General features: G+C 41.5%; 1 protein-coding gene across 1 annotated transcript; it reads right to left on the bottom strand.

Annotated features, from left to right (window-relative positions):
* Nucleotides 1–116: 116 nt before the first annotated feature.
* LOC118789276 (melanophilin-like) lies at nt 117–22,574 on the bottom strand. The gene is made up of 15 exons (XM_036545618.1): nt 22,509–22,574; nt 19,263–19,407; nt 14,008–14,229; nt 12,516–12,652; nt 10,451–10,492; nt 9,103–9,152; nt 6,964–7,047; nt 5,545–5,695; nt 5,000–5,211; nt 4,391–4,474; nt 3,788–4,036; nt 2,206–2,376; nt 883–1,044; nt 395–466; nt 117–212 (listed from the first exon to the last, which is right to left on the bottom strand). Exons 2-15 carry the CDS (start codon nt 19,388–19,390, stop codon nt 117–119), a joined length of 1,860 nt encoding a protein of 619 aa, XP_036401511.1. The 5' UTR covers nt 19,391–19,407; nt 22,509–22,574.
* Between the last annotated feature and the right edge of the window lie 1,540 nt (nt 22,575–24,114).

The raw sequence follows: 24,114 nt of genomic DNA, 5'->3' as shown, positions 1-24,114 counted from the left end.
TGCATATACAGCAGCAGGGTCATGGAAATGAATTGTGAATTCATTGCAGCAGTTCTTACAGCTAACCGCATAACGTAAAGGTGGCTAACCAGAATTACATGTTAAGGGAATTAAAGCTAGCTAAAAAACAGGGAAATTAATTGTGCGCTGCTTAGTATCTTACTTATCGGAAAGTCATGGGAGAGCCTCCTCCTTGGCTGTGTGACTGAAGCCTGAAAGAATAAACGGACACAGTGGTGAGAACATCCGTGGGGCTAAAGTACTGAAGTACTCGAGTGGACTCTGATGAAATCAGTGCAGCTGGGCTATCAGTGAGCTGTGTAATGTTGAGAGCACACAGGCGTAGATGTGTTAGTCTCCAGTCATCGTGTGACTCCCCATCCCTTCTGCTCACCTTCCTCTTTGTTTTATCTCCAGGCATCCCTGCTGCGCTCAGGGCAGCGATCCTGTTCTCTATGTCTGAGACCTACAGAGACAGAAGAAGCACACAGTTATACTGGGATCAGCAGGAGGCAAATAGGAAGATCTCCTTTTCTAGATCTTCGTAAAGAGACCAGAGTCACTCTTCAGCTTCCACCACACTCCTTTTTAGACAGCCTCAGGGAATACCCCAGCTTGATTCTATGCTGAAGCCAAGTTTGGACATAAACTCTAAGGCTGAACAACTAAATCAGTCCTCTTATCTAAACCAAGCAGACACAAATTTGGATTTTTAGTTAATGTGAAGTATAATATAATTAGCTGTACCTGTGCTCTGTAATGCATCACATGTTTGTCATTTAAATGGTACATTGTATTCTGCACTGAACTGTGTGAATGGTCTGTCAGTTGCGCTCAATTGGGGGGGGGGGGGGGGGCTCTCCGAAAAATATGGGTCTATACCTCGCTCTCGGTGCTCTGGACCTTCGCAGCAGCCTGTGCCACCTTGTCCTCCAGCTCGGACAGCTCCGAGTCGGTGGTGCCGCAGTAGCGGCTCCTGGCATTCTGCTCCAGAATCCTCAGCCTCATCTCCAAGTCGTAGGATTTACCTGCCGTTATGTACACCTGAAGGAGCAAGCAGGAGAGTAACGGCACAGCCCACATTCAATCCAACCACAGTACGCTTTGTACGTAACTCTGGCTTACAAAACTTCAACAAGTGGCGTGTTTTTTTGCGCTAACATTTACACAACATGCAAAAAGACACACAGAGGTGAATTCACACAAACGTACAAGATAAGGATTTATTTCAAATTTCAAAGCCCAGAACCGACTGGGGACTCTGGGTAAAACTACTGCCATTGAAATGTTGACCAATTTTTACCCAAGTGTAATCCAGCTTTCTCAGTTTGTGGTGGGCTTTGGAATTTTCAATTGATTTTCAAAGAACCATCTTTGTGTACACACCCGTGTATCTTCATGCATACTCATGTACTGGTTGTGAACATGTACACTTGCATATGAGTGAAGTATACCATGTACCATATACCAGTGACGCTACTTTTTTTCATTCTTTGTGTAACACACTCTTCATCGTGAGTTAAGCAGTCGCCGGCATAGACTCAAAACCTTGTGAAAGCATAGCAAAAAACCACACCACACTTGCTTAGATTTGTTACTCAGATTTAGGGACAAAGCATGTTGAGGCTAGATTGAATCTGGCCCTAGCACACATGGAGACATCTATACACAACAGGACTGGGCTGCAGTATGAGATCATACAAAATTATCACAGGTTCAAAATACCAGTCTGACACCTGCAGGTTTCCTAGAAACAGTATATGCAAATGTATGATATTCTACATGGTACAGACTGGTATTTCAACACCCGGACTGATAACAAAGCTGCTATGACACATTTGAAGGACAGGTTCTTCCCTTATGAAAAAGTAATGCATGTTAAAATATGAAATCAAAGATTTAAGAAATATATTTTCAATGTCAGAAAACACCACCTCTCTAAAAAATGTCCATTATTGCCACTTTCATGTATACAATATGCATATACTGTGGACTATACTGTATGTGTAATTACATATATCACAAATGTTGTCTATGCCACAATATATGCAATTACATATATGATACAGTAGCAATACCCTGAATGCCACATGTTGTGACAAAACTCAGACATACATTGTTAATATTTTGGATTTCATATTTTGCCATTTGTTTACATACATTTGTTTTTCATAAGGGTTCAGAGATGAGTACAGTTACGCTTACATTTTCCTCTAGATCTCTGTAAGCCTCATCTGCTTGCGTTACATCTGTCCCCGTAAATGAGTATGTGTCTTTAGGCTTTGGCGGCGTGAACTGGCTCAACGCGTTTTCAGTGGCATTTATGGTTCTTAGAACCTCAGTTGTGATGTCACATAGCGTCGCCGCAGTGGATCTCTGAAAGCCGGGTAGAGGGAACAGGAGTTAGCTGGTTAAAGAGATGCACTGTGGGAACTACACAACCGGCACATCCCTAAATCTGCTGGCCGAGAGTTCTGAAGAATGTCTCACATGCAGAACTAAGCGGGACTTTTGTTTCCCGTCTTACACTCTAGGTACTCATCCTTTGTCTTGGAGAGACACAGTGGGCCAGAGCTGCTGGGGGCAGCCTTCCAGCTCCACACTTGAGGGTTTTTTAAATGGGGGTAAAAAATGCTAAATTCAAAAATGGGTTGAATTTAGACAATGATCAGTTGGAGCTCCTGATACAGGCAAGAGTGGCCCAGATGTAGGTTTTGGCTGAGCAGTAGTGGTTAGAGTCTGAGAGCTCAAATCCAGGATGGGTCACTGCTGTTTCACCCATCTTAAAAGACCCTCTTCTCTCACTGAATACAAAGTTACCAAGAGCAAGACCACTGACAGTTTCTGGCCCTCTCATAAATAGTACATGTGCCATAGTAAGCCTTGTATTTCAGCTTTCTACAAGCAAGCAGCAAGCAGCATGCATCATGAAAATACACAGTACTGTTCAAATCTACAGCATGTGTAATAATTAGATCATTTTATGTACACAGCATAGCTGTAATTAGCACAAAAGTCATTACATTTCCCTTAATGCAATATGCAAATAAAATTCAGAAACATCATCAGAAGCATGCTCATCATACTTATCACTAAAATCACCACGCTACAGCAATAGTATTTTCAATTTTTTTCAATTTTTCAATTTTCAAATTTTAGTTCTGTAACTATGTCGGACTTCTGCATGACATGTGAATTTAAATGTTTTAGACAATTGCTTTTATTTCTGTAATTCAAACATAAATTCAATACCTTTTCAAAAACTTGCCCAAAGCGGAAGTGAATGAAAGGAGCCAAATTAAGCAACCAGACACAGAACCAGACCTTTGCTTTTACAAGGCTTAGAGGGGCCATCGAAGAAGAAAAAAAGTTGCATTATGAAATGAAAGCTCTCAGTCTGTTGATGCGGTGTTGTAGGCTTCTTCTAGTACAATTCTAGTACAATCCTGTGATTTTAACTTTAGATAATTGTCCTCTTTATCATACAAAAAAAAAAGAAAAAACAGAAAAACACCAGGAAAATCCAAAGAGTGCAAGCATATGACACAACTAGGGCACATTACTCTTTAAGTATACAGAGCATGCATAAAATTCATAAAATATGCAAACCTTCATATGCAGGTTCCATTTTCCACGGCAGTCTAGTGGGGAGCATGAGTGTGCGTGTGCGCGAATCTGCATGCGTGTCTGCATGAATGCGTGCGTGCATTCCTGCACAGGTGCGAGGGTGTGCGTGCATGCCTGCGGGTGTGTCTGCTGTGGTGCGTGTGTGTGTGCTGATACTGACCTTCTGGGCCTCTGAGGGGATCTCGTCCCCAGAGGAGCTCAGAAGCCCCTCCAGAGGCGGAGGGCTCACGGTGGCAATGCTGCCCCGCGCAGAGCTTCTCGCGGAGGCTTCCCTGGCCGCGGAGGGGCGCCTCTTGGCCTCGTCCTCCTCGGAGGAGAGGCCCTTGTCGATGAAACTGCCCAGCTCACCCAGCTTCTTCCTCAGCTTCTCCTCCTCTAGCTGCACCACCGTCACTGGCTTGGGAGCACACTGCAGGCAGGTCAGGGACACAGCAAAGTCAGGCCAAAGATAGAAGAGGGTCTGGCCGGGGACAGGCCACGCATCCCCCCACACAGTTCAGAGCAAAATGGTGTCCATCTTCTCACAAAGAATACATAGTAGCACTTTATTTCACTGCTATAAAACTACATTTCAGCATATTCATGACTGTTTTCGTGTAACCATCCATACACTCCACATTTTATTGTGTTATGTAAAGTAAATTACAAATAAATAAATGACCTTACATTATTTATTACACAATTCATGATTAATAGTAATCTGGGACGATATTATGGGGAAACTCCATTTGGACAATGGGCTGTAAAAAGTGCTAGGTTTTACCGGTTCAGGGGGCACAGTCATTTTCTGCTCTAGGCGGTTAAGAAGACTCTCAATGGCTGACATGCGCTTGTTGAGCTCTGTGATCTACAATACAGTCAGAGTACAGGAGGGTGGAATAGACAGATGGGTGAAGAGAGGGAAGAAAGAAGGAATAGAGCCATGATGATGAACACAATAAAAATGGAAACATCTGAAAAAAAATTCGTGCACAGGTAAAGACAAAACCTACTGGAGATAACATTCTGCACTGGGTCCCGACATCACATATGAATGGAAATCAATTTCCATTCTGGTTTCATTTCCCCTGATATCATCCTTATCCACCATCACTTACATTGATATTTTGCACTTAATATTACCAATTTAAACAAACGGACACATACTGAAGAAGTCCAGGTCAGATACCTTGCACAACAGTACAAGCACAGTGACCCACCCAGAAAATGAACTTTCTAACCTTTAGGCTAAAATCTCAACTCTGCGATCATTACATAACATTGCTGCCTTTGATGCAAACCCCTATCCCTGGCGTCTCCAGTCCTAATCCCAGCCCTAACCAGTGTATGAAAACTTCATAACTGATCCAGGATCAGGTTCTAGCGCACACACCGGGGGCGGGGCCTGGTACAGGTTCTCCTGCAGGGACGCTCGGCTGTGGCGGCGGGGGATTGGCTGCTGAGGCGCTTGGTTCTGTCCCTCCTCCTCGTCCGAGGTGTCCACCTCGTAGTAGTGGCGCTGGGGGCCATTGGTGTTGCCGGAGGAGCTGATCTTGGACAGGGATCGCGTGCGCTGCATTCTGGGCTGGAAGTACAGCCCTTCGTCTGGGGGGAGAGGAGCACACGGGTGCAGGAATGAGACACTGAGACAACTTAGGAAATTCTGTATGACTGTGCTCTGGAAGGCAGCTGTGTATCAAGCTGTAATTGAGTGGTTGGAGGAGATAATCAAGGAGATAACAATGATAAAAGATTAAACAGGCAACTTTTTATTGGACACTGTTGTTTGTTTTTGTGCCAATGTGTATGTGTTTGTATGTGGGTTTTTCTATGTGTGTGTTTGTGCATGTGCATGCTTGCGCGTGTGTATGTGTTTCTGTGCAAAGGTGTGTGTGTGTGTATGTGTGTATGCGCGCAAATGCAGGTTGTGTTTCTCACCAGATCGTGTGGACTTGTCCAGGCTCTTCCTGCGGCTGGAGTCCCTCCCCTTCCTGCCCTCCTCCTCCATGATCTGCTGGAACACTAACGCCATGTCGGCCTCCGCCATAGCCGACTCCCGCCGTGCCATAGTGTCCAGGCTGCTCGAGCGCTGAGAACACCATAGCGACACTACATCAACCTCTACAGTCATCCCACAACGCACCAGTGGTCGTGAGTAGTCAAAAGGTTTCTACTGGTGGCATTTACTTCTATTTGGCCATCTCTTCATTGGGCAAATAGAGAGCAGCACAACTAAAGGTTACACAGACAGGGAGGGTATGAAGAAGAGCCTTCACCACCTCTCCCTAAGGACTAAATGTTAATTGTGTCACTCATTGTCAATGGTGTTCACCTGTTGGCAATTTGTAAAGGAACCATCCGATTGGATAACGAGCCACACCTTACTGATTGGGGCCTGACTAAATACAGTCTGGCTGCAGAGCAGAAGGAGGCTCACTTTGTCCCTGCTACTGGTTTGTGTAGGCTGATTTCTTTGTTTTGTTGTTTGGTTTTACAATACATAATTGTTTGCTTTAACCTTTTGTTCTTTTTTACTCGTCTGAGAGAAGTATTGGCCAGTTCCCCTACAGAGGGAGTTCTTGCAAGTTTTTCATTTTTAACCAAATGATCTTAATAGAATCAGCACTGCTGATTCTTCCAGAATCTTCCAGAAACCCCTCTTTCATCAATTGACATTTCTGTCATTTGAGGGGTGCATCCAGGAAGGTTATTTCTCTAACTCAGATCTAACATAGTTCTCAGATGTCTGGGGCAACCACATTTTACATTCTTATATTCAGGAAATATTAAAAATATTACGTGCAATGATGTATTTTTACTAGTAATTCATTCATTTGCAATGTCTGCATGTAGGTTCACAGACCTCATCATAGCCACAACCCTTTTCTGAAATGTGTTTTATTTGGAATTACATTACTGCATAACAACATTACCTTTTTGCAAGTCTAACAGCATATTCTGTTCCAAGGTGGTGTTTGTGCCTAAATTGCATTAGATGTTTTGATTGACCGGCAAGGCTTGGACTTTAAATTCCAGATTGCTTTAAGAGCTGTAGGTACAGAACTTAAACGAACAGCATGCACTAGGAACTGGCAGTCCTGGCTTTCCAATAAGCTGGTCATGGGGTGAGTTTTAAATTAGAATGCACCGTGTGACCAGCATTCAAATGGAAGGCAGAGAACTACTGACAGGTCCTGAGGCTCCAGCTCCTATAGCTGGAACCCAGTGCTCCTCAGAAAAACCCAGACAGCGTTCTGGCTAGTGCTAGAACCCAGCTAGTCTCTGTGTATGAGGTTGGTGCACACTGGCACCCCCATGTGGCAGGGGAAGGAAAAGGGAGACACAACCAGATCATACCTGGTGAGAACTGCGAGCAGAGTACTCGCTGTCCATGTCAAAATCGAGGGGATGAACAGGGAGCAAACGCTTGGTCTTTCGCCCCTAAAATGGATCAAAACAAAGACGCAATTACTGAGGACTGAAGGAAAACAGGGCCTCATTCACAGTGTACACTACATTACAACCCAAGACCTTGACACTCTGACACTTTACTGTAAAGAAAAGTTGTATAGTTAAGACAAGAATGCATTAGGGAAGTACCAGAATTGCACACTATGTTGTCATGTTTAAGTTCTGGTACATTTTCTCATCTTTATCTTTTTGGGATGGAGCAAATGGCATTCATATATCAATTAATATTTAATTTTCTGCAACATTTTGCTTTCAGTAATAAAATGTTGTCAAAATAAATGCAGGAAAACCAACTCTGAGCAAGATTCTTATACATCAGGTTTCAGCTGTTCAGAATGTAGCAAGAACACAGAATAACAATGAGGGTCAGTTTCACCAAAGGAGAGGGATCATTACCGTACAATGTAATCCTTCTCTGTATGTACACCTACACATCATGCATTCAGGCATCTGACCAGAAAGGTCTGGAGGGAAATAATAACTTAAGCAGTCAGAATAAATGGTATGCAGTGCAGTGGGCCCTGCTGAAACACAAAGGATCTGCTGCGTGTTTGAATGACTGCATGACTTGCTCCAGTAGTCTACAAATGGCCACTAGAGGGCACAGGCGTCTTTAGGGAGAAATACAATAAAGCCATGAACAGCAAGTGGTTCAATGATTCTGACACCATAGAATGAATTTCTATATCCTGAGGAAGTCTGTTGTACAGGTACTTTAGGTTTCCAAGTGGTCTGTTTAACAAGTATGCTGTATTTTACCAAACAATAACGCCATTGCTGATTATTTATCTATTTGCATTCATTAAAATGATTATGTTATGTCTGTGTCACCTCTAATAATAAGGTTATGGTTTCACAAAGATGCAAATTTTCCTGACAGCAGAATCTTTTGCTGTTTCTGTTTCATCCCAACATGGGGGATATGGTCATTACTCTCATTAATGTATTGCACTAAATCTTGGCCTCATGCCATGACATGTTCTGCAAGCCGTGCACACAGAAGGGTGAAACAGTTGTGAGGGTCTCACACGCACACACACACACACACACACACACACACACACACACATACACATACACACCCCCACACTCCTCTTCTGAACATAGGTGCCAAGGATCAAATGCCCATGCCCTTTCACACTTTCACCATATTTCTTGGCTGATGCTGAACTCAAGTACTGCACAATGGTTGCAATTCTCAAAAATAAGGTTTTTGTAAGGGACCTCTGGGTATTTGACACAAGTCTTGTTGCAGTCACCCATAAGTATTGACTGGATCCTCGAAACCACTCGGGTCGAGGCGGAAATTCATTGCTCCAGCTGTTTGTTGAGTGCACTTCAACTGCACAAACATTTGCTTACAGCTTCAAACCTTTTGCTGTCTGTTTGCTGCAAGTGCTCCTGGTTAAGCATGCTGTTTACAGAAGGGAACAGTTTAAATCGCAGTGTGGACACGCACCAGCAGCAGAGACAACCTCATCCAATTCCACCCTTGTAAGAATACGGCTGTTAGGGTGAGCCATCTGCCTGCTGGAGCACAGCTCTGATCTCATCCCGTATTTTTTGCTGCGCATAAACATGGCACAGGCAATTGGACTTAAATTCTTGTACACGCAGCAGTATCACCAGATTCCCCATTCTGTATGTTCATGCAGTTCACCTCGAACACACACAAAGAACATGTATTTTCGGCACTTGTTTTGCGTTTTCGAGAGACAGGCGTGCGGTAATCAGGTTGAGCCCTGAAACTCTATCACAGTGGAAGCAGAAACACGCAGCTGAGAGGCACCAGCCTGTATGTTTCTGTAATCAGGGTGCAGGCCGGTTTCCTTAATCAGGCATGGCTAATGAGAGCCACGAGGTTCCCGGGCTGGATGGGCTAACAGGGAAAAAAATGTCCTGTTCCCACACTGCGCTCTCTCTGCACTGTGAAAAACAGCAGGGATGCAGAGCCTGCCCCAAATGTGCTAGGCTGCAGTGACTCTCTAATAGGGGCTCTGGAATGGGGGGATTTTAGGGTACCACCTTGTATCTGTGCCCGTCATGTCCGTCCTCTTCGTGGCCATCGTACACACCTGAAGAGGAAGAGAGAAGGCCTGTTCTGTTACAAATGCAGCAATTTTTAAACAACATTAACCTGCTCTGGCAAGCTGTGCCACATCCTTATCTATGTGATGTAATCAGTTTATTGGCTTCTTTTCTGATTATTTTTAATAGTTCGTACTAAGAGCTTTCCCAGACAGCAATGCCAATTTTATATTTTTAGCACGTAAATCGATCTAAAATCGGCTATTTTATTGACATTTTTAAATAGTTCACACATACCCATCTGTGAAAGAATGCCAAAATTTATTTATACAGTGGAATCACTTCACTGAATATTTTTCTGACTATAAAAGTGGAAGTTAGTACAGTGGAACCTTCACTGTCTCCAGAGAGATAGTGCAAACTGGCCTGTTGGAGAGATTGCAAAATAGACACAGAGAGAAGTAGTTTGGCTTCTATATGGTGTAATTACAATAAGTAATTATTATTGCTATGGTGAACTGTCTTTTTTGTATATATTGTAAATAGAAAATTCCCTCTTCTGCTGTGTCAGCAGCTCCTAAAAACATGACATGCTATAAGTTGAAGTCACTGTGACCTTGCTCTTCATGTGGTATAACCATCACCTGTTTCTACATGCATGTGCTAATATTCAGTTAAGAAATCATTTTTAAACACATGCAAATACAATTTTACACATGAGGTCCACAAACTGTTAGACAGATATACCGCTGTACATGATCTGTCAGAGAGACATTTGTGGAATCTTAGGTCTTGGAATAAATCCACACTTAGGTCTTTGTGCTCCTGTCTGACACACTTCAGGGTAAGATAAACAGGGCAGATGTGTCTGCAATCCTGTTTTGTCATGTGTTTTTATCACAAATGGCACCCACTCCTCTGTCAATCTATGTGCTAACTAAATTATGCTACACACATATGCATAGCAAAATAGCCCAACCCTATGGAGATCATGCTGAGGCTACTGTCATCAGTAACTCTGCAGATTTGCTATTTCAGTTGCTATTCCTCTTACATATACATCCAGAGGTACTTGGTGCTTACCAAGATAGCAGTGTCTCAATCCACAGGACTAATTTTTAGACTTTTCTGATTTCTGCTATGTGACCTCCCCACCACTAGAGGTCAGAAGGTTCACAGTAGTTGGCAGATTTGGAAAAATATCCTCAAAATCCCCTTTTCAGCTTTTATGTAGATGCATATTTTTTTTTGCCTAGATGACCTAAACATCTCCATGTGTATATTTAAAAACTAAAATAATTCTCAAGAATACAGCTTGCTTGTTATTTTTTAAGTCAGTACTCACGGTGGACCTCTGGCATGCTATGTGTGTCATCGTCACGATGGCCTGGGAGGACAGACAGGAACAGGGATCAGTCCTCCCCTAGGTGTGCAAGCCAGTCACCCCCACTAAATCCAGAACCAACCCTACCTCCTCCCCTTTGCCTTTCATGATTGCCCTCAGAGATCTGAAAGGACTGGACTGGTATAAGCCCTATGGCAGAAACTTAGCCTACCAGAGAAGTTATGAATCTAATCCTTTCAGATTTAAGAGGGGGAATCAACAAGGGCCAGGGAAAAGCAACTAAAGAGGGCCTCCATCACCAATAATGTTCACAACAGTGAACACGCTCCCATCACATCATTCAGCTCCTAAGAATTAATGCAGTCTTGTAGTCAGGTAACCCAACAGTGACACCTAGTGGTTAAAACTTTTCATTTGACCTGCAGGCAACAATCCCACAGTTGGACAAACTGGAAATCTCACCAGACGTGGTCACGAGAACAGTGAGAATCAAGCATGCACATTTCCAAGTTACAGATCAGGGCACAACAATCCACCCTGTTCTGTAATCCTCAAAAGGAAAGGATACCTCTTGGTTTTCCTGGGCCAGGTGCACTGTGTCCGAGAGCAATACTGAGAATTTTCTTCCAATTTGTTAAAAAGGTGTCTTTGTTCTCACTTCTATTTGTGGTCAAGTAAACCATGCAGGACTGAGACAGTCAGAGATATCCAATTCTAGGCACTACACTCCAGAAAAACATGTAACTGAATTCACGTGGCCAGGGAATTCAGCCACCAGGCTGTTCCACCCTCAGGGGCTTGAAAGTGGCACTCATTGAGTGGTTTCACATTTTATTACACTTCACATTTTGGTTAGCAGATGTTCTTACAATTTATACAAGTTATCCATTCATACAGCTGGATATTCACTGAGGCAATTCATCTTGCAGTACCTTGCCCAAGGGTACAACAGTAACAGCCTACCTGGGAATCAGACTGGCAACCTTTAGATTATGAGTGCTGCTCCTTTCCACTATGCCATACTGCCCCTTTATTACGTATGATAATATCTACAATCTATCAGTAACATATCAATAAATTACTGATACGTAGATGCTGTATATTGTGATCCTTTAACTGTGATAAAGACAGCTGTAGGTCCACCGAACTCTACAAACAGTAAAAACACAGATAAGATTACTGAAGGTAAATCCCACTCGGTTTGGCAGTGTTCAATAAGTACTACAAATGAAACACAAGGAAGCAAATAAGTGTCAAAGTCCTGGATTCAGCCGAGACTAAAGATTCAACAGTTCACATATCAACTGAAGGAGTTATGCTATAAAATAAACATATGACAGCTCAGCTAAAGATGATAAGCTTCCTATGCAAGAAATGACTGCTGCTTGGTCATACACTGTAAAAAATCTCTCTTTTGTGATTAATCATCTAATCAGGCAGCTAAAATACATGTACATAGCTTGTCAGCAAAGCAAATTAGCTATTTATCAGACAGCTATATTTATGACAGCTAAATTTATCTAGTAATAATCGGCAGTAAAGGCCCACATTTCTATATATCACAGATAGAAATGTGAGCCTCTTACTGGAGAAGAGTGAAAGTAAACATTAATTTCTCTATCAATTGCCTCATAACCTCTACAATAACACACCTTTTGTAAGGAATGTGTTCCTGGCACCCATGTGAATGGGGACATCTGAATTCTGTACTGTACTGATAATTGACTTGCATGCAAAGGGGGATTTGCTCCCAACACAAAAATAACACATTTGATGTTTTGTAATAATGCAATAAATAAATGATTAATGCCTGAATTTACATAATGATGCAACACGTGTGTAATATATCAGAGGAACTTAAAAGTGTGAGGGACTGGTGCAGTGCTCCATGGCCTGATAACAGAGAGTGAGGCCAGGAGTACTGTCTGTTGCAGATAATAGGCGAATGGCAGTCCTCTGAGTGGGGAGGACCCCCCTGCGAGATGTCACCTTTGGGCAAAGGCCTTGATACAGGAATGCTACATCATGCCCACCCAGGTCATGCATGCACGCGTGTTCCACCCACCTCTCAGGTCCGGCTGCGAGTCGTGCTCTCCGTTCAGCCTCTTGTAGAGCGACCGCATCACCTTGGCGCTGCCGAAGCGCTTGAAGCGGGAGCGCACGTTCTCATGGTACCACTCCAAGGTGCCGATTTTCAGCACCCTGCCAGCAGAGGAGAGAGCGGTCAGACAGGCTGAGGCCTGGCAGGTGTGAGGTCTGCCGGCGGGAGGTGAAACTGGGATCAGAGGTACCTGGGTTCCTCCCTGTCTCTCCTCCCATCTGAGCGACAAATGCTTCTGCAGCACTGCCACCTGTGGTATTAACCTGCCACAATGAGCATGATGTCTGGACCACTGGTGCATTGTACATTCTCAGAAGGAGGGTCCCCATACATAGCCTGTCTGAGGCCACCATGTCCCATCCCCTGTTCACCACATTGGCTACAAAATGGAACTGCTTTTTCTTGGCAATGAACTGATGCCTTTCATGTGTTATACCAATGTTATCTGTTCCATTATTTTCCAGACATCTCTTGCCCACATTTTCTCAGGGTCAGGGAATAATCTTCCAGTTTTTTTTCAATTGGTCCTGGGTTTTCTGGGTTTTTTGTTCTCTCTTGTATATCCACTACGCTATATCTACAGTGCTTGCAACAATCTTGACTGCAAAAATGTGCTACAACAAATAAAATCTGATGGCTTGATTGATTTGACTGATTGCCTGCACTTCTGCTCCTCAAATCTACAATAACTATGGCAGATACATACATCAAATTAAGAATTTCAACTACTATAAACAAAGGTAAACTTTGATAAAATAAACCCAGGTCCTGGACCTGCTAAACTAATCTTTGAAAGTCCCACTGGCTTCATATGTTCTCTCTAAATGCTTGGCATATACAACTATACATTTTCCTAGGTGTTCATTTTGGAATGCCCACAGCATTTTTAAAAAATAATGTCAAACTCCAAGCCCCAATGAAAATTATTTTTTATCACTGTGAGGCAGCATGACGCTGTGGTTAAGGGACTGAATATGAAATAAGAGCTGCAGACCAAATGCCACTATGGCACATTACTATGTTACCCACAAGCACCGAAACTAAAATATCCAACCACATAACATGTTCAAAAAGGGACCAAAAATGATCCATTCATGTTTACTCTGACTCCTCTGGCTTTTTCACCCTAATGGTTAAGTGCCTCTAATCGGAAAATGTTATTACTGCAGTGGCCACTAACTCACTATCTGCATCACTGACTGAGAGACACTACTGTTCTCAAATCTGTTTCTTCCAGCTGCGGCCCAAAAGGCGAGCTTTGTTAGCAAACCTGGAAAATAATGCCCTCTGAATTCAGCTGTCCTCTGCTCACCTTGACGCATTGCCCCTCCTCAGAGAGTGTGAGATGTAAGGGATACTGCAGGCCCACCTGCTCATGTGGAAGGGCTGTGGGCAGACTGGTATAATGGGCATGACAGGCTCACCTGCTCAGGTGTAAGCGGTGTGGCAGTCTCACCTGGCCATGCGGCAGGAGTCGCACACCCAGCCGCGCTCCTTCTTGTTGTAGCGGCTGCAGGCCTTGCATGTGTACAGATGGCAGTCCAGGCACTGGCGCTTACTGTTGACCAGGAACTTGAAGGGCTGCAGGCAGCGGATGCAGTGGGAGTCGGTCAGTCTGGTCTGAGTGCCCAGCAGCTCGCGCTTGGTGTCCTCCTTCTCCAACTTGGTCTTCAGTTCCCTGCCACAGAGGGAGCAGACGAGACGGGCCTGAGTCACAGAGCGCAATGAATCGCTGCTGGTGTTAAATATAATTTGCACAAACAAGAGTGCTCATCAATCGACTCTCATACAGTTTAATGCAATTCCTGTGCTGCTGTTGAATGGCTGCAATCTAGTGGTAAGCATCTAGTGGTAAAACGTTGCTACTGCAGTAGACCCTCAGTCAGTCATGGTGTGATTGAGAGCAGGACACTATGGTTTCTAGTTTCTACCACTGCTTCTTTACCAGTTAAAATCTTGTGATGCATATTCAAACCCTAGTAGCAATACTGATGGGAGGCTGGATTTGGCACTTCTTGCATCTGCTATTGGCAAAGCAGGATTATCCTGCCCCCAATTTCAGTTTCCTCCTTCACAGCATAAATACCTGTAGGCAAAGAGACTTCTTCACTGAGTGTTAAGGAATAATATCTCAGATTTGTGTGTGTGTTTCTGCCATTGGCTAATTTCATGAACACTGCTATTTGTAACTGCAAACCACAAAGATAAGACTCTTGTCTAAGACTGAAACTCTTTTTACTGCAACAACAGATGGGATTTAAAGACAGATCTGAATAATGGAGCAATGGCCTCGTGATAAAACAACTCACCTCATTTGTGCAAATACCTACAATACTGAATCACAATGCATGGAGAAAGGAGCACATTTTTAGTCAGCCAGAGAGGGTATTAACATCTTACCCTTAATGGTTCAGTGATTAATGTAAGTCAAGGTCACCCTCTCACCCAAAGTTTCAGTACTAAGGAAAGCAGTGCGTTCATCTGGGACAAACAGTGGTAATTTCTTCATTTTGTAATCCCTCACGAATATTCAGTCCCATCCCCTGCCAAATTGTCAGTGTTCCTGCATCAAGCCATCAGCAAACAAGACAGGGTAATTGAAAGGGTAATTGAATCAGGATGTTTGTGCGCGAATAAGAGGACAAGTAGCTGTATACATATTAACCAATTAAACCTAGCACAGCCTGGAATGTTTCAAAGCTATGAGAGTCATTAAAAATAGATACATTTTTCTCTAACTGAAAGCCATGCATACCCCCTTAGTCTATGAACAGTGTTCGAGGAGTGAAGTTTTTAATCGTGTAAAGCCTTTTCACTGTGAAATTTGTTGATGCCAAAGATCAGCATAATGTCGGTTAACTTAGTACTTGCACTCCAACTCTTCCATCCTTTCCAGTGGATAGGGAACTACTGAAATGTTTTTACTGGAAGCAGACAGAGAGGAATTTGAGATCTGTGTATATGTAGTATCAATTTAACAACCTGCCAGTGAAAAAAGCCTGTACTTTTTCTTTGTCAGTTATAATCACCATTCTGATATCTATCTAAGTTTGCTCTGTTCCTGCCTTGTGTTACATCATCTAGTTTCTTGTTTATCAAGTGAGAGTTGATGTAATCCACAGATGGGTCACATGAGACTATGTGTGTATAGACCCACTAATGCCTAGCCCAAATGACCTTTCAGAATGAATCTATTTACATGACGTCTACATGTGCATCCTTCCCCCTGGCACTAGATGTGAGGACACCACCAAGAGCCCAGCAATACCCATGTCTCAAGCCACCCAAAACTCTATGTAGTGAACTGATGAGTATGATCATTTACATGCCCCAATTTAATTCTACTCTGCTCTTCGTTTCCTATTCTGCTGTCAATCAGCCACCTGAGGTCAGAAAATGTTTTTCCAACAATTCCCATGTGCCTTCGTTTACAATGGTGATGACTGGCGCTTTGGGTTTCCATGCCACATCATGAATCACACATGTAGTGAGTCTGTGGAGTGCCAGTTTGCTGATGGATTGCTAATCTGGTAGGGTAGAAATCGCTGTGCGACTCAGAAGGAATTGCACCAAACTGAGCAATCATGCACGAGGGAAAAATACAGTGGTGGCATAGACTGTAATGGACTCTGACTGACTATAATGGGATCATGCTGAAGCCAGAGAATTTCAGCAGCTGATGTGGTCAGCATGTGAGAGGGTGAGAGGTACAGTAAACATGTGAGGCTGGCTTCGGCAAGAGACACAGCACCATTCCCCGGTACAAATCTGAGGGAGGTGAGACAGGGACTTCTTTGTGTGTTTGAGGCATATTCTTTTTCGATGGGAGGAAAAAAAAGAACGGTGGAGCCTCGCCTTGTGACTCTGCCATGACCATCCTGATGGGCTGACTCACAATGGGAAGCTTTCACACAGACATTCCTACACCTCTCAGATACACACAGACATACACACGCACACACAGGAAGACACAGGAGTGCATGTGTGCACGTGTGCACACACTCACATACGCACACACACAGTGTACATTGCACGTGCACAGCATATATGCTCCAACCACCTTCAAGAGGCTAAAATGAGCTTGAATCTGTGTATCATATGCATTTGCTCCACATTATTAGAATACAAATGCATTCAAATAATGCATTGTTAGATTGGAACTGTGCATGTGCTGCATATATTATTAACCTTTATTTAACCAGGAAATCTTTAGTTTAGGAACCTCTTTTTCGAGAGACATCTGGCCAATTTTTACTCTTGCTGCTCAGCTTAACATCCTGTGTAAATATATCTGCAACACAAAAATTGCTTAAGCCTTGATTCTGTTCAACAAAAAATACTACAAAACCTCTCATCATCACTTCTTTTATCACTTAAAAAAGTACAGCACAAACAGATCCTGAGGGAAATAAAAGCATGTTTTTGGTGCTTCAGAGTTTGGCCCTCAAGGAGTTAAGTGATTATATTCACATATAGATTTGATTTCATTTTCCGTCAGCTTTCGAGGGCGAGACACAAAATATAAAAAACCTGCAGCCAGAGAGCCTGTCCCATCCTTCCAGATAACAGGACACTTCATTCGGAGGGTTGTTTTGCAACTACAGCACAAACACCATAACCTTCTGGCTCTTCTTTCACATGATCTAATCAGATTTTCTCGATGGAGGATGCTCTACAGAGCACTGACTAAAATAAGCCTGTCTTCACATTAAGTGCAATATTCATAACACACAGAGAGAACAAAAGCGCATGGTTCTGGGATTTTCAAAACATAACGAAATGTTGTTTTTATCAATTTTAACAATATGGGAACCAATCTTTTGCACATTACGTAGCCACTTTAAAATGAGACTTGAGTCAAACATCCAAGTGGGCTGTGCCTTTATGTGATTATAGGGAAAGAGTATCTGTATCAACATGATAATGTCCTAAACTCAATAATGTCATGCTTCAGGGTGTGAAACAGTGGGCAAGATGTCACACATTCTTCTGATGACTTATTTTTTAAAAACAAGAACCGAAAGGCTCTACACCCTGTGTACATCTGCAAAGCACTGGCAAAGCTCTCACCATTCTAGATGCTTTCTCTCTGACAATGCAAGCTTAACTGCCTCTTTATGTCACAGTTTACTTAGAAACAGTAATCCATCTTAGAAATAATTACTTGCTTAGAAACATCCATTTTAACTCAGTTCCAGTGATAAAATTAATCTATCACTTTGTTGATAGATTGATAGGTCTCTGACTCTACCACTAACCCTGTCAATTTATTCCATGCATCGAAATCAAATTACATTTTTCCTACTTATATTAACATGTATGCATTTTTCCAGGAGTACATCTGGACAAGTGTCTCACCTAAGAACACAATATCAGTGCCACACCTGGGTTTCAAATCTGCAACCTTCTCGTTGCAAGCCTTGTTCCTCTACCTCGACCTCCCATTACTGCCCCATGCATCTCAAGAGCAATGGACAATACTGAGTAAATATCATATTATATATTAGGCCTTGCATTAAATAAAGCTATGTACACAATTTATCACTGAATATATTAAATATTTTGACCAAGGTTTACTTTAATGTTTTCTGCAATGATGAAATGTTGAATGCAGAATGGTAATATGCATTTGAATTCTGCATGTGCAAACTGTTCATTCACATTTATTTTACAAAATATACCTAGCTATAGAAAGCAAGAGTCTTAACAAGACTCATGCTTCCCATTTCAAAATTGTAAAGGTCAGACTGGGCCTGGAAAACCACAGTGGTGTGTCTGGAAAACCACAGTAGAATAGCTTAATCAGAAATTCAGTACAGATCTAAGCTCCTGTTTTAGACAGTCATTAACCATAATGTGAGTAAAATGTCTACTACTAAGTCATTTGGCTGGGCAATTGGATACTGTCTGCCTTCCAAATCTCTGAGGAAGGTCCATTAACTGAAACATTTGAACTGAATGAAATTTTTGTGACACTTGGCAAGAAACATCGGAGTCCTTATTTAATTTTTCTTAAAATATGTTTTTCATTGAGAGTTTCATGTTGCAAGACACTTTCACCACTCACATCATATACATTTCCAAGAAAAATGCCCGCAGGTACAGGAATTTTGAAGCAAAAAGAAAATGATTAAAATTTAAGAAAATCAGTAAGCTGCATTTTAAAAAAACAGCAAATAGTTGACATTATTATTATTGTTATTATTATCATTATTACTATTATTATTATTGCATTTCCTTGTAAAAAAAAACTTATGTTTGCATTTTATGTAGCTGGGAGTTTCAGAAGCTAACATTTCAATAATCTAGACATACACAGCCATCAGTACATTATAAACTTACAACCAAACTGCTAACATTTTGCACTGTAGCATGGAAAAAATGTCAGCCTCCACAATAGGAGAATCATATGTTGGTCATTAAGACTTGTTTCCTTCCAAGGCCAATGACCCTGGAAGACCAGACAAATACAAGGCCATGTTAGGCCAAAGAGCACTTATGGTTGGTATCCTTACAAAGCTCTGGATATCACTTATTCTGGGTTGTTAGTTCATTCTAAATACCGTGTGTATAGGGGATGCCATAGTGTTTAGATCATTGTAGAGGGGAGATTTACTACAGAATGCACCTTTTGTTCTCAAATGTAACACACTTCAATACAACACTGGGGTTCTTTTCCCTCCCTGCTCATTCATTTTGAAGGAGACTCACCCCAGTCTATCTTCCTCTTTCTTCCGCAGGTCGAAGTCCCTCTGAATGACTTCCCACACGTGCTTGGCCTCCTCGTCCGTCAGCCTGGACAGGTCCAGTTTCTTGCCTGCGGCACCGACAGGCATCATCCTGATGCTGAAGACGGCTTTGGGCCAAACAAGAGACACAGATCAGAGTCTCGGCACAACACAAATGGCACCCTCTCAACATATACAGCATTTGAGTCTGAGTGCAACAGTACATTCACCTCATTCTATAGGGCAATAAACACTAGCTCTGACAAATATACATTTAATACAGTAGGAAATGCAAGAACCTACACACTGTAAAGCCTTCTTACACTGTCCAAACCAGACAGTGGGATACCATGCAGATTTGAGCACACAGTCAAAGAAGTTAAATGATGTTCATGAGCATACTACAACTCTTGCCATTATTGAACAATAGTAGTATACTTACAAATTATATGAAGGCAAACTGCAGTAGACTGAGGATAAATGTGGGTAATTATCAGAGGATTGGACGCATATAACAGAGACTAATATCTGTATGATAATGGATTGAATTCATTCACTGAATAATGGCATATGACAACAGAGGTAACATACATGGAAACAAACTGACAACATACAGTGGTTGATGATATATGAGAAAGGACTGAAGGTATTTCAGCTTTGCATAAACAAGCTTCACCAAGAACCTGTCTTTCTACAAATCAGCCTCTTCCACATGCCCCCAAGTTCACCAAGAGATGTCCCAACTCCTCCAGTCAGTGAGCACCTCCATATTTTCAGTCTTTGTATGGTTACTACATGACAAGCAGTATTTTTGGAAAAGTCCTTTTCGTGGCAGCTGAATTAATTCACAAAATTAATGGTCAGTTTTTTATGGTTTACAAAAGTTTGTGCTAAATCACTTCTCTCGTGCGAGTTGGGCCGCATCAGCTTTACCTTGGCGTGGACATAAGCTAAGCTGGTTAACCCGCCTTTTTGAATTTAATGTAAAGGGCCTTTATTCAACAACCTACAGTCTGATACACATGGAGGTCTGCGCACCTTAATGTAAATGATAAACGTTGCGCTCTGAATTACGATAAATTCCACACAAACGGCTATTTATCAGCCTGACGTTTCCTCAGTATTGCTCTAATGTGATCAGCTTGTGAGAAGGCTCAGCTCCTCTGAATCAGAACTAACGCGCACTGATCAAATGCCCACCACATGTTCTCCTAGTGCTTGTTTTTGAAATGTCTGAGAGGACAATCATATGATCAGACTGAGACAGAAAGCAGGCTATTATCTGGCAAAGAAAATGTTTTTGATTCAAATGTAAAGTTATGGGGGAAGAAATTGTCGAGCAAAATGTCATAGAATATTTCACAAACAATATAAGAATCAAAGCTTCACAGTAAATGTATTCATTACTGCAAGAAACAGTCATGCTTAGCTGGGCTTGAGAATGATCATGCTAGTCAGATGATGTTCTTCTTTCCAACTGCCCAATACGTTAACCAGCAGCATGATCCAATAATCTAATTTCTATTTTTGTGCACTGGCCTGGTATAAACTAACAGATGAGGAACATGAACAGTCACCAAGTACATTCTGGATGTTGCAAGTAGAGGTTTCCTATACAGCACCAAGAGACAGGCCTTTTCTGGGCTTTGCTACTGAAATAACAGACATAAAACAAATGGCCAGTCACAGACAATATTAAAAACCTGGTGCTTTCTGTCCTTGGCAACTGATCCTGGATCAGACTCAAAATACTATATTAAATGGTTGGGGTCAGGATTTGAGGTGACAAGGTCATCTTTGATTTGCTCTCAATTAATGAAATTCACCAGACCTTAAACTCTGCTTCTGCATATTTATAAATAAAGTGCACACCAATAAGTATGTTCATATTTGGTGCCAAAATAGATGGTCTTGAAACAGATGGGTTGTTAGCAAACTGAGGATTACTAACACCTAAAGACAGTAATATTACTAATACTGCAATATAATTCCATGGAAACAAACAATAAAAAATTTGAAGTAAATTTCCAACCGCTGTCGATATAAAAGCACCAATGTACTGTATGCTACCATAGGCCTTCACATCCCCATTTGCTGTTGCCATCGACAAATAATCATCTGTGGGTTAGAACGAGACGCAAGCAAGCCCGCCAATTTTATTTTCAATTAGTTAACTTCCAAGATAGCTTAATTGCTAACTTAATAACAAAATATTAAACCTGCACTGCATCCCTGTCCCAATACTCAAATACGACCCCTTACTGAAATCACTGCCATGACAGTTTATGGTTAAACTTCATTGGCGCGTTTCCGTTTAGCCAACAGCATCGACTTCTCTACAGCACAAAATTCTCCACAAAACCACAAGTTATCACACGTACAAAGCAGACATTCCCTAGGGGTCAGTAAAAACTGCTGTCTAAAATAATTTTTTTCATATCAAAATTAAGCCAAGTTACACAACTTGGATCACATTACCTCACACAGAATTAGCACTTTTCCAGAGCTCTTCTTTCCTGTAAATTGCCCCACTGTTTTTTTTTTTTCATTCCCATCTGAAGAGAATGTATGTGGTCTTTATGTATCACATCCCATTGGTTCTATTATACTATATTCATTCAATTGCTAAAGGAAGAACATTCTACAGCAGGAGCTGCACGACCAACGGAGCAATTTTGCTTGCGATGAATCCGAAGACATCAACCCAATGCAAGGAGGCAGGTTTCAGCAACTATATACTTGCCTAAAAGGATGCTTCCTATACCCATATTTAAAAGCACAGCATGTAGCTCTCCTTAAAAACGCACGAAACATATTTAAATTTCAACAGTAAATTCTGTTAAAATGCACTTAGTCGCTATAACGTTAATAATCTTGAACTGACATATTCATCAATCACTGAAATCCAAAGACATCATGTAAACACACCGGACATCTCGCTGTAGATGTAAAATAAATATAGTACTTCTGGCGCGTTGCAATGAGAACAATAATCTAGCTAACTTAAATTTTCTTTCCTGGTGAGTAAAATTTGAATTCTTCCTTCTTCCCCTGGTACTTTACCAACCATAAGGAAATGCAGTAACAACTCTGGAAAAAGCGTCATATAGGTCTAATGCAGAACTGATAATTTCTCAGTTATGAGTGGTAAGTTTTCGGACAAGAGAAGAAATAGACGTATACGCAAAATCATTTGCTAAACGCGACCATCCAAAAATGTTCAGGTTACCTTTGCCTCCTGCCCAGGGTCTTCTTTCGTGGTTGTACTCCTTTGGGAGTCAGAAAGCTGCAGGGAAGAGTTGAAATGCTGTGATACTAGTCACATGCTCAGAGTTAGCAAGGGAGAAAATGGAAACGAAAACTCCTGTCTCCGCCTCCCTGCCCCTTTATTTTAAAAACCGTTTCATATTACTGTAAATATCAATTAGAAATGCACATTTTAACGGTTCTCATGCATTGTGAAAACGCATTTAGTATCCATAAATAACTAAATAATTGAAATAATGTATTTTATACATTTAAATATTTTCCCCAGAGGTAAAACATAACCCCTAATTATATTTATTGTATTGTATATGCGCATGGAACTGGTTTTAAGATTTGTATTAGCTCAGCTATTGAGACGGTTGTGCCAGAAATGCTAGCCACAATAGAAATCTTGTTATGAAAAATAAAATTATTCATAAAAACATTGTTTGCGCATGTATGTTGCGTTTAAAACAAAGTATTTAGTTTTTCAACACATACGTTGTACTTGTTCAGTTTCGCCCAATCTCAATTTCCCTCATTCTGTAGAGAGGAAAGATTCTTGGTACCCATGTATACAGCAGCAATGACAATGAGCAAAATGTATCCTAAATTCCGACTGAACCTCTCAGTGTGGATACAGCTAGTATACATTGCGCATCTCATCTTTAAACTAACATTAGGAAGAGAACAATATGATGCAATATTATCTGTATTTTAAGCAATATTTCCTGCAGGATTTTGTGTCTCTGTGGATAGGTTTTCGTTCAAGCTTAAATAATTCTTAAATAATGAGGTCTCCTACAGAATATATGTGAATCCTCAGAGTTGTTGCTTAATGAAGGTTTGCCTCCGTAGAGACTTAAAGTTGTTTGCCAATACCAAGTTAGACTGTACCTATATAGACCTATGTAGAGTATATTGTACACCTTCCTACACAGAGACTTACAGTTCTGTTTTGTTAACTCTGACTTGCAAAATTTGTCCTTGCAGAATGAATGTGTAAATAACTTTAGGGAGTTTTGTGTCTTAAGAATGCATTTGCATGTCTGCACCAGGCCTAAAGATATTTAGAATTTTGGTCTTGTTCTTTGGTTGGTGCTTGAACCTTGTCATCATGTTCTTGTTGCATTTGTGGATGCAAACTCAGCCAAGCTGTTGAAATTCTGTCCAGATGGTTGTAAACTGTAGATACAAATCCTACCACGTAAATTGTATAGGCTATAAAAATAGGCTATTTTCAAATATTCAAATATTCAAGTTGACCCAGGAATCCCTAGCTTTGCAAATTACCACAAAAATTTGTAAGTTGTGTTGAGTCAGACAAAAAAGTAATGTGTGTTTGTCTGATTCCACATGCAGCATTCAAAATCTTTTTATTTGTGTTGTCCATTACCTAATAACTTACATTTCACTGAACTCTCTATCATTTAATTTAGTTAATGAGAATCTGGATTTTCACTCTCAGGCCAAATAAATATTTACCTAACTATCATTTTAATCATATCCCTTGTGCTTATACTGTAGTATATAGTGTATGGTGTTTATAGGGTGCATCATGAATACAGTCAAGCAAAGTCAAGGTATTT

This window comes from Megalops cyprinoides, chromosome 14 (genome assembly GCF_013368585.1).
Source record: "Megalops cyprinoides isolate fMegCyp1 chromosome 14, fMegCyp1.pri, whole genome shotgun sequence".
Classification (NCBI taxonomy): domain Eukaryota; kingdom Metazoa; phylum Chordata; class Actinopteri; order Elopiformes; family Megalopidae; genus Megalops; species Megalops cyprinoides.
This window is presented reverse-complemented; position numbering and strand designations above follow the sequence as displayed.

Bases quoted from the DNA above. Each gene is read 5' to 3' on its own strand.
- LOC118789276 (XM_036545618.1), bottom strand. From the start codon at position 19,390: ATGATGCCTGTCGGTGCCGCAGGCAAGAAACTGGACCTGTCCAGGCTG. The intron at 14,230-19,262 runs GTGAGTCTCCTT...CCTCTGTGGCAG, and splicing joins AAAGAGGAAGATAGACTGGG to GGAACTGAAGACCAAGTTGG. The intron at 467-882 runs GTATAGACCCAT...CTGTCTCTGTAG, and splicing joins TCCAGAGCACCGAGAGCGAG to GTCTCAGACATAGAGAACAG.